Source organism: Serinus canaria, chromosome 7, assembly GCF_022539315.1.
Source record: "Serinus canaria isolate serCan28SL12 chromosome 7, serCan2020, whole genome shotgun sequence".
Classification (NCBI taxonomy): Eukaryota; Metazoa; Chordata; class Aves; order Passeriformes; family Fringillidae; genus Serinus; species Serinus canaria.
Window position 1 is genome coordinate 27681491 of NC_066321.1, and position 16892 is coordinate 27698382.

The 16892-nt window shown below is 42.0% G+C and overlaps 2 protein-coding genes across 4 annotated transcripts in view; one reads left to right on the forward strand and one right to left on the reverse strand.

The window, feature by feature from the left end:
• Positions 1–101: 101 nt before the first annotated feature.
• On the forward strand, positions 102–16818 carry GTF3C3 (general transcription factor IIIC subunit 3). Of its 3 annotated transcripts, none has more exons than XM_018911675.3 (19): positions 104–301; positions 1424–1526; positions 2574–2797; positions 3184–3307; positions 3797–3988; positions 4275–4440; positions 5001–5148; positions 6151–6223; positions 7236–7322; positions 8361–8464; positions 9035–9206; positions 9639–9841; positions 10419–10520; positions 11415–11550; positions 12196–12433; positions 12808–12998; positions 13629–13753; positions 14991–15143; positions 16063–16818. In XM_018911675.3, the coding sequence occupies exons 1-19, from the start codon at positions 203–205 to the stop codon at positions 16183–16185; spliced, it is 2763 nt and encodes a 920-aa protein (XP_018767220.1). In that variant the 5' UTR covers positions 104–202; the 3' UTR covers positions 16186–16818. The 3 variants fall into 3 exon arrangements, with proteins under 3 accessions (XP_050832731.1, XP_018767220.1, XP_018767222.1); XM_018911677.3 differs by having other exon boundaries at positions 7242–7322; XM_050976774.1 differs by lacking the exons at positions 11415–11550; positions 12808–12998; positions 13629–13753; positions 14991–15143; positions 16063–16818 and having other exon boundaries at positions 102–301; positions 12196–12362.
• SLC39A10 (solute carrier family 39 member 10) overlaps positions 9871–16892 on the reverse strand; it is a 336276-nt gene continuing 329254 nt past the window's right edge. The window contains exon 11 of the mRNA XM_050976782.1: positions 9871–10321. Within this exon, the coding sequence (XP_050832739.1) occupies positions 10274–10321 (48 nt within the window). The 3' untranslated portion in view covers positions 9871–10273. The remainder of the gene's footprint in view (positions 10322–16892) is intronic.

Genomic DNA, 16892 nt, shown 5'->3' on the forward strand with positions numbered 1-16892 from the left:
CCCCGAGTTCGGAGTTAAAGCCCCTCGGTGCTGAGGGGGCCGAGGCAGCAGAGGCCGCCGTGCCCCCGGCCCTGCGCTTCGCTCCCGCCCTGCCCTCAGCGCCCTCAGCGCGGCGCCGCCGCCCGGAACTGGCGCGGGCGGGCGCCATAGCGGGACGGACGCGGTGCCTCCCTCACAGGGCTCCCCGGGCCGTGGCGCAGCCATGTCGGGCTTCAGCCCGGAGCTGATCGAGTACCTGGAGGGAAAGATCTCCTTCGAGGAGTTCGAGCAGCGCCGCGAGGAGCGCAAGAGCCGCGAGAAGGTGAGTCTGCCCCGCCTGGCCGCCTCACGGCCCGAGCCGCCACCCCCACGACAGCACCTGGCAGGGCAGGGCCGGTGCTCTGTGTGTGGAGGGGCTCACGCTCGCTGCTCCTGCGGCTCCGGAGTTGCGAGCGTCGGTGTCAGCACCTGGCAGGGCAGGGCCGGTGCTCTGTCTGTGAAGGGGCTCACGCTCGCTGCTCCTGCGGCTCCGGAGTTGCGAGCGTCGGTGTCAGCACCTGGCAGGGCAGGGCCGGTGCTCTGTCTGTGAAGGGGCTCACGCTCGCTGCTCCCTCGGCTCCGGAGTTGCGAGCGTCGCTGTCCGGCTCGGCAGAAGGCCGCGGTGCGGGCGGCAGCGCGGGCGGGGCCGTGCGGGGCGCGCAGGACGCGGCGCTCCGGGCGGAGGCACCGGCCCGGCAGCACCGCCCGGCCCGCGGGAAATTGGTGCTTTGGGTCGGGGCAAGGAGCTGGTTCGGGTGTGAACTCGTCCACATTATGCTGCTCCAGCTCCCCCATCTGCATCTGAGGGAGGGAGCCAGTGCGGCTCCTCTTCTGACTTCTTGGCAGCAGTAATATAGGGAAACACATTGTGTCCGACGATGTGTAGGCAGTGTGATTAAAAGAAACACGCATGATTTGGCGGAGTGCTGCAGTTCTTTTTAACTTTGCTATATTTGTGTCAACTTGCTACTGAATTTCTGCGTTTCTTGATCTTCAGAGCGCAGGTTCAGCAGAACTCGGCTGTCATGAGTGTTGCCCTGGGGCAGCATTCTTAGCGGATTAATGAGTGCTGCTTTGATATTGACAGGCTTCTGGAAGGATTTGTCACACAGAACATTTTTTTCTAATACCATGTCATCCCACCTCACTGTAATGCCCAGTAATCAATGGACTGGTCTGTTCAGTCAAATGTAGTGTGAACAGTCACCATCTGAGTCTCTGATAAAAATATAAATGTCCTCAGGACAAGCAAGGCATGCTGGGTTTTAAACACACACAGTGCTTATCCCACCTGTTTCACTGGCAGAGCAAAGGCTGGAAAGCCAAATGGTAACTGTAAATATGTGGGGAAATAAAAAATGGGTAATTCTATAGAGGTAATAATTTGTATTTTTGGTGTGTGTAGGATGGCGAAAATGCATCTGCTGAGGAAAATGAGGAAGATTTAGAGGCTCCATCTTCATCCAGAAAAGCCTCTGGGAAGTCCCAAAGTCAGGATGAAACTGATGGTTGGTGTTTCTAACATAATCATTCCTGTTTAAAAAGGCACTGGAAGTATTTGCTCTTCAATAAATGACTTCATAAAAACCTGGCTCCATTTTTCCCCTTCTGGTCTCTGAAGGGACTGAAATAAAAGGGACATTAATAATTATTTTTTTCAGATGGGGGGCAGGGGAAGAAAAGTATTGTGTTTAGATGCTTAATATCCAAGTCAGAATAAAAGTAACCAAACATATCCAGGTGTGGTCCCCAGGTTCCTCTCCTATATGGGCAATACATGATAGATTTGTTTTTCAGTCCCAACTTGATACTGTGGTTATTTTTTAATCAAATATTCAGGTGTCCAATCCCCCAGCTCAAACCTTTGAACCCTGCATATTTGGAGTTTTGTATATAGAGCTGTGGTCAGTTATAACCCTGGGTTCATTTCATAATGAGAAGCTGTAAATAAAAAATGGGAAATTTTTAACAAATATGTGCCTTGAGCATATTTATCCAAAGTACTTAGCATAGTTTTCTTACTTATTTTAAAGAATTCTGTTCTTTTTCCAGAGAAATGCAAATAATCTGGATTTGGTATTTACACACGTTAAAAGGTACTTGTTGTCATGGATGGAATGGTTACAACATCTTGTTTTCAATTGCTTTGAAAAACTGTTTGCTGGATTGTTGTGTAGTAGAATTCTGTGCTCACTTACAGCCTCTTCAGCTGAAGAGCTGATTGCAGCCAGCCAGCCCAAAGTTTGAAAATTGCTTAACCTTCTTCTGGACTGAGAAAAATGTTGATTAAACTGTGGCTCCATTCTGTGTGTTCCTTCCTGCTTTCATTTCAGATACCTCAAGATGTTACAGGCTGGGCCATGGCAAGCACTGGTGATGAATAATGCAGGGCTTTAAAACCAAAGAGGCTGTTAATAGTTTTTCTGCATTTCTGCAGGCAGCACTCTTACAGAATAGCTGCTTCAAGTGGGCTGCTGTTTTCTCTGCACTTGTCCAGGGAAGCAGCATGTTCTCTTCATTCTATCAGAAACCTGTTTTGCTTTTTTCTCAACCAGGAGAAACAGCAGATGGGGTCAGTAAATCTGTCCATCGGGTCTTTGCATCCATGCTTGGGGAAAATGAAGAGGAGGAGGAGGATGAAGAGGAGGAGGAGGAAGAAGAAGGAGAAGGAGAAGAAGAAGAAGGAGAGGAGGAAGAAGAAACTACAGAGCAGCCTACAGCTGGAGATGTTTTTGTTTTGGAGATGGTTCTTAATCGAGAGACCAAAAAAATGATGAAAGCAAGTATTTAAACTTTCATTAACTTCCATGTGTCCCCTGACCATAGTGCATGAAGGCCACTTTGAGTGATTTTTAGCTGCTTGTTGAGAAGTTTGCCTGAAAATTGTTCCATGTAGGATAATCCTGCTTATGCTGGTGTTTGTTATGCTGTCTTTGTTTATTATAAAAGCACTGTACTGTTTACTGTTTGAAAGCTTTCAGAAATAATGAAATCAATTTTCCCAGTATCAGAAAACTATGAACATTGACAAGTCTTTTGGTCAGTCATTTATTATTGCTAATACTTAAATAACTTGGGGTTAGGTGGTGTTAAGCACAATGGGGTGCCTCCTGAATTTGGGCACAACTCAACCTTGGGCAGAAACAGCATTCCTTTTCCATTTAGGAGAAAAGACCTCGCAGCAAACTTCCCCGGGCCTTGAGGGGTCTGATGGGAGAGGCCAACATCAGATTTGCTCGAGGAGAGCGTGAGGAGGCCATTCTGATGTGCATGGAGATCATTCGACAAGGTATGGGAGAATGGGTTTAAGGATGGAGTGAGGTTTCCATGTGCAGGAGCAGGATTTAGTGTGACTTCCCTGAAGATGAAAATAAACAGTACAAGCAAAGTCACAGTATAAGGAGTAGAATTAAGAATATGTCATGCACTTCCTTTATTTTTTTGCTTATAAAAAGAAACTACCACATGAATTCTGCAGAGACCCAGGTCCTGGCTTAGCTTTACACAGTTTGCTTTTACTGTCTTTGTAGACACAAGGTATAAGCATCAGCATGCCTTGCAGTATAGAATAATACTATAAATGGTTGTTGTTAGATTCAGTCAGCCTGTTTAGTAATTTGCAGACAGGAATCAGAAACTTGTCTGCAAGTTTTTCCTGAATTTGAACAGCACGTGTTTCATGTAATTCTGATACCTGTTCTTTGAGAAAGGCAAGTTATTTGTTTCCAGTGTGGATTTTAAGCAATAATTCTTAGTCATTCTTTTTGTCTTTTCACAGCTCCTTTTGCTCACGAGCCATTTTCCACTCTTGCCATGATCTATGAAGACCAGGGTGATATGGAGAAATCATTACAGTTTGGACTGATTGCAGCTCACTTAAATCCTAGCAATACTGAGGAGTGGGTTAGACTGGCAGAAATGTCACTGGAGCAGGATAATATTAAGCAGGCTGTTTTCTGCTACACGAAAGGTAGTGTAGCAAACATTTTAATAATTTAAAATTAATGCTATGTGCTAATGGCAATAATTTTGTTATCTTCTTTCTAGTTTAGTTTGCTTCAGGGTGCAAAGATTCTGATACCTCTGCCTGGACTTTGATAAAAGATGAATGAATGATGAATGGTAATGATGAAAGATGAATGATAAATGAATCTCTAAAACCCTGTGCATGTTCACTAACACGAATCAAGGAAATGAATGTGAAATCCCCTGTTGCATTTCCTAAACTTCTGCCGTGCTGCTGCTTCTCCCTGTAGCTCTGAAGTACGACCCGAGCAACGTGCGCTACCTGTGGGAGAGGTCCAGCCTGTACGAGCAGCTGGGGGAGCAGAAGATGGCCATGGATGGCTACCGGCGCATCCTGAACCTCCTGGCTCCCTCCGACGGCGAGCGCTTCATGCAGCTGGCCCGAGACATGGCCAAGTGAGCTGGGCTTGCATTCACCAATGGAGCCTTGCATTGCTTTACCACTGGAGCCTTGTGGTTAAAGTGTGTAGCTCTCACACAGTCAGGTTTTACCTGTGAACTGCTTCTTTGTGGGAAGCTGTTACTGCCTCTTACAAAACAGTTTAAGCTCTTTTGATCTTCGTGTTTGGGAAATGTACCAAAATCTACAAGGATGTATATTACAACAGTGTTATTAGTGAAGGTTTCTTAAAGCAGGTTAATGTGGGACATGATTGATGTCTGACTTCATTGGGGGAGACTGTGATGAACACTCCAGTAATGTCCTTACAAATGGGGGAGAAAAAAATTGTTAATTATTTGAAATACGTAAAAGTTTTCAACAGTTGTATGGAAAGGAAAACCACCCCCTTTCTCACTATCTTTTATAACATCCACTTGCTAATGAAAATCTTCACCAATGAAAATGTTCGCTAATAAGCAAAAATCAGAGAAATATGAAAATCCTTTCGCTTTGGTTCAAAGTATACATTGTCAGTTATGTGAATTACCTGGCATCTCATTTCTGTGTTTTATAGGAGTTACTACGAAGCCAATGACGTGACCTCTGCTATTGAGATAGTGGAAGAGGCCTTTAGCAAGCACCAGAGCCTTGTGTCCATGGAGGATGTTAACATTGCAGCTGAGCTGTACATCTCCTCCAAACAGTACGACAAAGCTCTGGCGGTACGGACAGCTCAGTGCATTTCCAGCCCCTCTTTGCCTGCCAGAATGGATGGTTTATGTTCATAATTTATCTTCCTGCAATGCTAAAATGGAGTCCTGCTTCTGTAAAAAGAGAGCTCATCAGAAACAGACTGCTTGCTATTAGTTCTGTAGTAATTAGCATTTAAATTAATGGTTGGATTGAATTAATTGAGGGCTGATAGATTTGTACATTGTTCAAGGTTTAGAATTCTGGGATCCTTCCTCTCCTTCTCTATAGTGACCATAATCTTAGTAGCCAGAGAAGACCTTCAGGCTGGTTTTGTGATTAATACTAGCAGAGGTCATTCTCTGAGGGGAAGGTTAAAATCATGACACTGAATGCTCTGATGGTTCAAATTCAGATTGTTGTGACTTATCTGGCAGACCTAAGCACTAAGCATGCATTCCAGAAAGACAATACATCTTAACTCTAAGGCACCAGGAGTTAGAGAATGTTGCTTATCTGGTCCAAATTTGTTAACTCTCTCTTTTGAGGTATATTTCCAGCTTGATTTTGTCTGGCTTTGAGAGAGAAGATGTTGGTATTTGGCCATTGTCATACTTTCCAAGATTGATTGAAAAGACACTGTAAATTGGGACTTCTTCTTGTGAACATTCTTATTTGTTGATATTAAATTACTTAGGTTTTTTTTTTTTTCCTTTCTTTAGATTTTATTCAGCTCTCCGTCAGAGCACAGTATCATGAGCCTGCAAACAATTCCTGTGACCTTTTTTGGCACTTCTTCCCTCCTTAAATGTCAGTCAATTTTATGTACTCAGCATTTAGCTACTGGATTTATTAATACAGTAGAACTATAGTCACAGAGCCATTTCCCTGGTTCTTTTTGAAGGTTCTACTTGGGTAGATGAATGCAGCTTTAACTCTGATAACTTGTATGATGTCTAAAACTGTCACATAGTCTGGTTGCTCCATTTATGCTTTAAAACTTTGAAATTATCCAAGTTACTTTTCTGTTCCAGGTTATTACAGATTTTACGGGAATTGTACTTGAAAAAAAAGCACCAGAAAGAAGTGCAGCTGAGGAGAAAAAGGGTAAGTAGCTGTCAAGTGGTTACTGTGACCCTACTGTTCATGTGATATGACATCCTTCCTCTACCTTTTCAACTCTTGGGTATATTTTGCTGCACTGTTGACAGGCTTTTCTCTATTGAAATCTGTGGGTGCTCTTAGTGAGTTACATGGCGTGACCTCAGCCTGCTGTAAGAAGTTACTCTGGTGTCCCCATAGCCCTGCTGACTCACTGAAGACAAGGACTGCTCTCCAGGCAACTGGAGGGCTTTTAAAGTTCTAAACATTCCTCTGAGTGTTTACATCAGACCAGCTATTTCTACCAGCTAAATAACTACTAAAAAAAGGATAAAAAGATAAGCTTAGTGCCAACTGTGTTCAAGAATGTCAGCCTTTGACCTAAGAGTAATGTTCTTTATACATCCTGCATCTGTTATTAACCACCTAACTGAAATCTAGGTATACTAGCTCATAATTTAATGAAGTAGGTTGTCTTTGAGAAACCTGCTTTATCAAAGTCATTTCATCTGAAAATATTTATTTAGGCTGTAAAATGGACACAGCACACCAGCTCCATAAGGCAACAGTCTGTTTTGTGATTGAAGTGGTTGTCTCAGCAATCTGATAGCCTAATACAGGTATAAGATATTTCTCTTGGCTTTTTGCTCTGATTGACCAGGTAAAAATACAGTTGTTTTATGAATAACTCTCCTGATGGAGACTTTCAGCAGATAATTTATAAGAAACAAAACTATAATGAGTCTAGGAATTAGAGCACAATGTTTCCAAGTTACCTCCTGTGTGCCATTGGTTGAGAGAAGGCTTCTAAAATAGAGCTCTCCACTCTGTTGCTTTGCTACTTTTGTAATTTTTATAACTGCTTCCTGTTCTGCTGTCCTTACAAAACAAACAATACAACACAAAAAAGCCCCAAACCAAAACGAGAAACCCAGTCCACTTTTCAGAGTAAGCTGCCACTCAGTTATGGATTCAAAGGCAAGTAACTACTGGTTAATCTGATAATCTTTTTAAAAAGATACAGGTGCAGCAGTAGAAACTCAGGAAGGGCAGGAGGCAGTGACTGACAACCAGAGTCATCCAGTTGCTGAATCCAGTGCTCCAGGTAAGTAATTATTTTATTTTTTTTTAATTTCAGACAAGTCTATGAACTGATCATATGGTTAGGAACCAGCTTGCATTCATATAACAGCTGGAGATTTCTAACAGCACAGAAACAGGGCTTCATCTAGAAAAGGATTCTTCTGTCCTTTTCTTCTTTCCCTTTCTCAAACTTCCCTTTAATCCAGACAGAGAGTTGTAATTTTGTAAAAATATATTAGTAGGGGAATAGTCACCCTTGTGCTGGGTATTGCAACGTTCAGAGAATGATGAATTAATCTGCATGTTGTGATTTGCAGTAAAGGGATGTGGATGTAGTAGGTAAAAGGAAAACCTTAGGTTGGAAATCCCAGTTTTCTCAGGTTTTATCAGTAAATGTGTGGTGCAAGCACTGAAGTGGAGGAGAACTTAACTAGGAGTTAAGGAGGTGTCATGACTGCATGTGAAGGACCTATGATCATGGAATTTTATTGTGTGACCTCTCATTTGCTGGTATTGTCATGGGTAGCTGCTGTGCCTCATGTCTGCATTCTGATCAGATTGCAGTCAGCCTTACCTGTTGTGTGAAGTTCTGTATTAACTCTGTTTAACAATGTGTTCAGGCAGTGCCTGCTACACAGGACTTCACTTAGCAAGAACGAGAACCACCTCAGTATAGGGCATTTCCTTGAAAAAATAAAGGAGGAGAGGGTACAGGTGCGTAAATTGTTAAAGGAAAGCTTTAATGAGCAATAAAGTAGGCAAGGATCCTTAAGGAGGCAAAGGATCCAAGCACATGCTGTGGAATCCTGCTGTTGGAGTCGATGCAGACTGACAGCACTTGGTACCTCACATGGAATTATTCCTCTCAGAGACAGTAGGAAGATGTTGCCCCAACTCTTGGAAAAGATAAAGGAGGAGGAAAAGAAGGGCAGACCAACACTTGCTAGAGCTGATAAGAATATTTTCTCAGTTCCTGAGCATGGCCTGGAGGGGATGTGGTGCTTAAGAAGTGCTTCTTAAAGCCTCTGAGTTCAGAAGGAAATTCTTTATCTTGTCCCAGCTGTGGAGAAGGTCAGCTGCTGCATACCTGAGGGTGTTCCCATAGACATCACGGTCAAGCTGATGGTGTGCTTGATTCACTTGAACATCCTGGAGCCACTCAGTGTAAGTGGAAACCAACTCACAAGGTGGGGGGAATGTTCTAAGAAGTCACAAAAGCAAGTAATTGTTCCTGTTTTCATAGACTGAGGTGGTTGAGGGAGCTGTGGAGATTCTTTTTGCTTCTCTCCCACTCCAGGAGAGAAACCTCATAGGCCTGTAATAGCAGAAATAATATCCTTGCCCTTAGAAATTATGCCAGTGTAAGTTACATTACTAAAGCACAGTAAGTCACAGCCTGTGTGCTGTGACAGGCCCAGGACCCTATTGCAAAGCTGTGAACACTGGGGAACATGTTTTCACTTTGACTGTTCTTTCAGAAAGGAGACTCCTCACTGATGGACAGTTTAACCCACTGGATGTGTGAAACATCTGGAATAGAAAAATGGGGCTTCTTCAGGAATGCTGAATTTCAGATCTTTTATTTTTCACTTCTAAACTAACATTTAATTAAAGGAAGCATAGTTCAGAATGCCAATGAATAAAAATCATAGGATAAAAACGCAAGCTTCCAATAAGCATGCCTTAAAGAAATTGATTATTTGTGCTGTAGTGTTTGTGTGTTTTTTCTTAAAGCCTCTTTTGACTACTCTGGTGGAACAAAATCCAGAAGAAATGGGTGACTTGTATTTGGATGTGGCAGAGGCTTTTCTGGATGTTGGAGAATACAACTCAGCCCTGCCTCTCCTGAGTTCCCTTGTCTGTTCAGAACGGTACAACCTGGCTGTTGTGTGGCTTCGGCACGCAGGTGAGAGGAGGCAGGACTGCTGAGCATGGGGGACTGAGAGATGATAATGCAGTGCTGAGCATTTCCAGGGAACTTTATCCAAGATCACAGGAATTTTAGATTGACTGGTTGCATGAGAATTGGTATTTGCAGAATGAAGCTTATCATGATGACTCTGTCAAGCATTTTTTTTCTTCATGAAATTTACACTGAAATTTACATCAGCTAAAAGTACTTTATGTTCATGTAAGTGAAGCAGCATCTATTCTACATTTCATCCTGTGTCAGCTGCTGATGTTTGAAGTGATGCATCAGTGCATATATCTGAATATTATCACTTAAAAATACATGTTTTAGGTGATTTTACTAAGATAGTATGTTAATTTATTTGCAAACTTTGAAATACTTTTTTTCTGCCACTAAAGTGCCTTGTGTTGCTTATGGTATTTCTAGAGTGCTTGAAGGCTTTGGGACACATGGAGCGTGCTGCAGAGAGCTATGCCAAAGTTGTTGATCTCGCCCCACTGCATCTCGATGCAAGAATCTCACTTTCAACACTTCAGCAGCAGCTGGGCCGGCCTGAGAAAGCTCTGGAGGCTCTGGAGCCAATGTATGACCCAGATACTCTGGCTCAGGATGCTAATGCTGCACAGCAGGTGGGAAAACTGTTCTGTGCTTCCATTTAGGATGCATTATTCTGCCAACCTGTGCTACTAGTCCAAGGTATCTGCATAGGACCAGGGATTCAGACTTATCTCCCCATGGGGAGCTTGCAGAGCACAGTGGCTGATCCATTACAGTGTCAGGGACACGTCCTCCAGACTTTGTCCCTGACCATTCTCTCAGCATTTCCCCAGTCCCACCTGAGAACTTCTGTGCAATGCACCAGCTTTTGGCCACTGAGAGCCAGTCGTGACTCTACACCAAGTTGGTAAGCAGTTGCTACATGTGGGCTACATGGTTTGGCCTCTCTTGATTGTTAGCAGAGGTTCTGAATCCCCTCTCTAGGAGCACCCTCACCATATGTAAGAGTCATGCCAGATGTCTCTGAAATGGGAGAATTTGGAGCAGTAGCTCCTGAGGGCAGCTTAGGGAGAGCTTACCTGCTGCTGCAGATTCTTACAGCTTTCTGGAAGCTTTACAATCCTATTAGTACTATACCAAGTCAAAATGGTTTGTTTTATAAACTCTCTCTGTGCATGAGGTTGAATAATAGTGTTCACTGTTGTCCAGGAATTAAAGCTACTCCTGCATCGCTCCACGCTGTTGTATTCCCAAGGCAAAATGTATGGTTACATTGACACGTTGCTCACAATGCTGGCAATGCTGCTGAAGGTAAGCCAGTCTCTCCAGCTGCACCGTATGAAATTGCGCAGCTGTGACTTGGGTCAAGACAAACTGCAAATGAACTCAGGAGGAAAGCTAGTGGGCTTTTTTGTGTGAGGGGTTTCATAATTTTGTTAGGTAGTAGTCTTGCAGGTAGCCTGCAATACTGGTGCTCCTGCCTGTAGTGTTTAGAACAGAGGACTGTGTGTGTAACTATTGATACAGTGACTTCAACTCCCTATTCTCAGTGTGCTTACAACACACTGAATTCTAAAGCTGCTTCTTGCCTTTTTAACACTGAGCACGCAGCTTTTTTGTGGTGTTGATACTGGCTTCTATTTCAACAATTTTCTTTTTGATTTCTTAATTATTTTCTTGTGATAAAAGGACAAAATAAGAATTTGTTTAGCCAGTAAATACAGTGGTTGCAGTTTTGTGTTAATTAATTTTTGTTTATTTATGAATAGGGAGTGAATTAAAGGAATATTTAGACCTCCATTTTATCAATCTGCTCAGCACCTTGACTATTGTATTATACTGGTTGAAGAGCTGACTATGCACAAACTTCTGAAAATGATAGAGAAAGGCATTGTTCTTCTTATGCTTCTCTGCAAAGAGTCTTGATTTCAGTAAATCCAGGGATGTTCCAATCCCAGGAGAAGTCTTTTTAAGTAGCTTGAAGAATTTGTGTATCGCTTTTGCTTAGCCCAGTTTGTACTGGAGCACGAGGCAGTGCAGAGATGATATTCCTGTTGGGAATGTTCTCTCTGATGACCTTGCTCTGTGGTGGTGTCACAGACTATTTTGGGATGCAAGGTGAGCCAGATGGATTAGCCATATAGCTGCCTTTGTCATAGGATGTTACATTGTAATCTGAAACGCTGCCCTTAAATTTGTTTCTAGGTAGCAATGAGCAGAGCTCAGGTGTGTTTGATATCTAGTTCCAAATCTGGAGAGAGACACCTCTATCTTATTAAGGTGTCAAGGGATAAAATTTCTGACAATGATGACCAAGAGACAGCAAATTGCGATGCGAAAGGTAACAAATCACAGATTGTTTATTAAAAACGTATCAACGAGGTGACCTCCGTAGTTCTGAAAAATTATGAAAGTGCTCCTATTTTGCATGCTAAATCCATGCAGTTCATGTTAACATTGCTTTATTTCTAGGGCAAAGAAGGCAGCAAAACTGAAGATCTTAGTATCTTAAGGGAACAGTCCCCAGTCAGAGAAAAATAGAAAGATTACAGAATAATTCAGATTGAGAAGGGCATCTAGAGCTCTTTTCCCTCAGGGGAAATATCATACACACAAATCTAGAATGTAATACAAATACATTGTAAAAGTAGTGTGATTTTTTTTTTTTAGCTGGCCCAGGCTTGGTTGAGCCAGGCCACATGCTCTTAAGCACTGCTTGATAAATTAGGGAGAAGAACTTCATTGCATTCATGTAGTATGTTTGCAGCTTGAACTGGGTGCATTGCTTGCTCTCTGTTCCCACTTTGAGAGTGTTTCTGCTGGTGTTTTATGAACAGCCCTTAAAATGAGAAAAAGTAAATACTTCCTATTGGCTGTTAGTGCTACAGCATCTTTGAAAATATCAGTTGGATGTATGAATCTATTTTGTAAAAATTTATCTTTCTTGTTCTAATTTTTGTCAACTTTCTGGCTCCAATATTTTTAGCAATTTTTGCTGTCCTCACAAGTGTTCTGACAAAAGATGACTGGTGGAACCTCCTCCTGAAGGCTATATATGCCTTGTGTGACCTCTCCCGGTACAAGGAGGCAGAGCTGCTTGTGGATTCCTCACTGGAATATTACTCATTCTATGAGGACAGACAAAAGCGCAAGGAGCTGGAGTACTTTGGGCTCTCTGCTGCAATTCTGGACAAGAACTTCAGAAAAGCTTACAACTATATCAGGTGGGCTACTGATAAGTCAGAGCAGTCTGTGCTGGAATTGCCTCCACTGAGGCTGCAGTCACACTGCTGCAGTATCATATACTGCTGAAGTAGGCAGGCTGATACTTTCCAGCCTTGGCTAAAGGAGAGAAGGCTACTGAAAACTGAAGGAGCTTTCCAATAGCCTCAGATTCCAAAAATGCACAATGCAATAGGTTGGTTGATTTGGACAGAACCATTGGTTCTGTTTTCTACTCTCATCTTTACTTCAGTCACTGACCTTCTCTTTGAGTTTCTGTTCTTTGTTATCTTCCCTGAACTGCTGAGATTTTATTGAAGAGACAGTATATACTACATAGCATTTACTAATTTCTCGCACACGTCTCATTCTGTAGAATCATGGTCATGGAAAATGTCAATAAGCCCCAGCTGTGGAACATCTTCAATCAGGTCACCATGCAGTCTCAGGATGTCCGCCACCATCGCTTTTGTCTCCGCCTGATGCTGAAAAATCCTGACAATCACGTGCTGTGTGTCCTCAACGGGCACAATGCCTTCGTGTCAGGCAGTTTCAAGCATGCTCTTGGTAATATCTTTCATGTTCTAATAGCAACAAATAGAACAAGCGAAAGTTTATATAAAGGGAAAGATTTTTTTTTCATCAGAAAATTATAGGTTCACAATGATTGTCTGGTGCTTTAATTATTCTGTACACAAATCAGAGCACTGCTGAAGGGTTTTGCTAATAAAAATTAAGCTGGCACGTTTCAAGTTTAGCACACATTGCAAATATTACTAACTTGCAAAGATAATTGGAAGCTAATGATGATAATAATGACAGAACCAGCCCAATTTAAACTGCAAATACAGCTGGTTGCATGCCTTCAAAGCAGGCCTTCAAAGTAAACCTGCTGCTTTCAGTCAAGTCCTCCAAATGTCACATTTAAATCCCAGCAAGGACCATGTTTGCCTTCTGTGTCTGATCATTTTCTGCTTCCTTTTTTACATCACAGTCTGCATTCTTCCTTCAGAATCCAGTGGGTGCTGAAAATACACAATTTTCTTCCCTGTTTTTTCCTATGTATTTTAATGTTGGTATAATAAACTGTTTATTTTCTTAATTCACATTTCTAATTCAAATATTTTCTTTCTTGCTCGTAACTTCTTAAGGAATGTTTTTTACAACCAGCATCTTTATTCATTTATTTGCTTTTAGGTCAGTATGTGCAAGCCTTCCGTGCAAACCCAGATGAGCCTTTGTACAGTCTTTGTATTGGCCTGACTTTCATCCACATGGCCTCTCAGAAATACGTGCTGAAAAGGCATGCTCTGCTAGTACAGGTGAGGCAGCATGATTCTGGTTACCCACAGTGTTTCCTGGCTTTGTATCTTGCAGATGGTTATAGCTACAACACACTCTGTTTAAGTAATTTTTCATCATTAAGATGGCATTTCTAAAGAGGCAAGTGGTAAAGCATGAGCAGGGATGAATGATAGTTACACCATCTGAATCCCCTCTCCTTGTGGGTAAAAGTAGCTTGTTACCTTGATGTTAACAGCTGCCAGCTGTTTCTGAAAGTATTACTAATTTCTTGGTGGTTGTAATCTGAGTTATCTTTGAAATTCTTTTTGGCCTGCATTGCTGTAGAGTGGAATCTATGCCACGTGCCCTTCGAAGTTATGTCTCATAAACTGCATTCTTGAAGCAAATTGTACAGACTTGCAAAGGGGTTTTCCCCCCCCGTCTTCCTTTTCCCCTTTTAGGTGCCTCTATACACTCTCTTTGTAAAGATCTTGTGAGCTCCAGTTTAGCTCCTTCAAATTTTCAGCTTCATTATTCACATTTTTCTTATCATCAGCAAGATCCAGTTACAAACCACAGACTGAGTAGGCCCAAACAGAATCTTGAAAGTAATTTCCTCTACTTTACACCAAGTATTTTCATTAACTTGAAATACCTTTTAATTCCTGTGGCTGCTGAGCTCAGTCGGCACAATATGGTGAGGATCCTGAGCTCTTGTGACTTCTGAAATTGCTGGAAGACTGTAGCTTGCACTGATCTTGACAAAAGCTACAGGTCCCCAACTGCTGTAACACAAAACCAGTTATGACAGTGTCCAACTTCAAGATGTTTTGAACTTGCAAACTTTGACCTAATTTTATTACTTTTATCCACGTTTTTCTGTAACCCGCCTGCCTTTTTTACAGGAGCTGCCCTGTTATCTTTTTATACATTGAATAATGTCCTATTTATATTACCCCCTGGCAATACAGTTCCCCTCTCTCTCTCTTCTCATTTCCTGCTTACTATACTCAGTGATTTTACATCATTTCTTGCTGCTGTGGTAGTTAATTAGTAATTCCACCACAGCGACCTACTGGTGACCTAAATTATGATCATTAGCTGCTTGTGTCTGAACTAATTCCTCATATTGAAGGAAGTACCCTCTCTGATTACCAACATGGTCTTTAGAAAGAAGGTCCTCTGTTTACAACAGAATCATCACACTCGAAAATGGTAACAAAATAGAATGCACAGGAGGGGTGGAAAATGTTGTGTGCTCAATTTCTCTTACAGGGATTCTCCTTCCTTCACCGCTACTTGGATCTGCGTGGACCATGCCAGGAGTCCTTCTACAACCTAGGCCGTGGCCTGCACCAGCTGGGACTGCTGCACCTGGCAATCCACTATTACCAAAGAGCACTTGAACTTCCTCCCCTCACCTTAGAGGTACTGTAACTTTGTAAGTTATGGACATAGAATAAAGTCAGGAAAATGTGAAGAATTCCTTAGACATAGTTAGAATAGGTACATAAAAATCTCTGCAGTTGTTCCTCCTTCAATTTCTATTTTAATTCCTTGTCATTGGAAACCCAAATCTGATTGTCACCTGATAATGTATTTAAGCATGTGTTAAGTTCAAAGATGTTTGAATTTTGAAGGATTTACTCATAGGCTGAGGCAGCAGCAAAAAGGATTGCTAAACAACTTTTCCTGTTTAAGTAGCTGACCTTTCTATATATTACATGCAATGAATTATAACTGAAAGTTCTGTATACTCACCCATGCTATAAAATAAGCATGCTGGAGCAAGATGGACCAGTACTGGGAATGCCTAATTGCACTTGAGCCACAGTTTAATTCTAATTGATCTGTATTGGATCCTAATTGACATGTCATACAGTTAGAAGTCTTGTCTGTGGAATGGGTGGGTAGAAACATTGCAGGGCTGTTTAGAAAACAGGCAGTGTTGGTAAAGTAAGAGCTGAGGGTGTTAGTCAGCCCTGGGAGTTCGGAGCAGCAGTATGTGACCCTGTAAAAGATGCAGGCAATATTCACGTTCTGGTTGGAGAAATATACTTAGCATACAAAGACAAATTAAGATAGTACTTTGCTGGTTTATAAGCTGGCTATTTAACTTAGAGATAAAGTTTTGAGTGTGAAATTTCATAACTTTAGTGATTAACAACATGATTTGGAAACTCCTTAAAAAGGGAGAGCACAAGGAATACCTGTTCTATTTCCATACAGCTGAATGCCTTTCTTGGCTATGAATATGTAATTTGATTCCACTGTATTGGCTAGTCATGTTTCTTGTTTTATACTGTTTTTGTGTATTGATAACTTTTTTTTATCATTATTTTTACAGGGAATAGAAACAGATCAAACAGACTTGAGAAGAGATACTGCCTTTAACTTGTCACTCATTTACCAGAGCAGTGGGAATACCAGAATGGCTCAGAAGATGTTGTATACCTATGCAGTTGTGTGATGAAGTTTGTGCAGGTGGAATTGATGCCCTTTGCATTGACCTTTGCATTATGCAGTGCTGGGGAAGCTGGTTTTAATTACAACTTTTTCTGCAGAGGGTCTGAGACGTGGCTGGTGCGGTGTTGTGGCTTTGTGGACTCCTTCTGTTCTGCCCTTGGTACCGTATCCTGTGTGGGTGGGAACTGGCCATCCTGAGCACACCCTGACATGCTCACGAGGGGCTGCTGTTAGCTCTTCTCCTTTGGTGCACTGCTCTCTAAATAGATTCAGTCTTGTATATCGAATCAAACAGTGAAAACCAAGGCCCAGTGTGATTTGCTGAGGGCCTTTGGTGGGGGAAAATGTACAGTGTGCAGTATTTCAGTTAATTACCACTGAGGTTGCTGAAGAAGCCATACTCACTGATGATGAGGTATTTTAATGTATTTTAATGTGCAGCATTAAATTACAATAACGTGGAACCATCCTAGAGGATGAGGAATTCAGTATTTCAAGATCTGTAAAATATTCAGAGTTTTCTAGGAGTTCATATTCCTAGCAGTTTTTGTATTTGAAGGGGATTAATCTTTGTTTTACTGAAATCAATGTAATTTTTGTTCTTTCTGTGAACTTGTTAATAAAAATCTGAGGCTAATGATATTTACCTTTTTTCAGCTAACATATATCCTACTGAATAGGACAAACCTAAAGCCATATGGGCACACACCT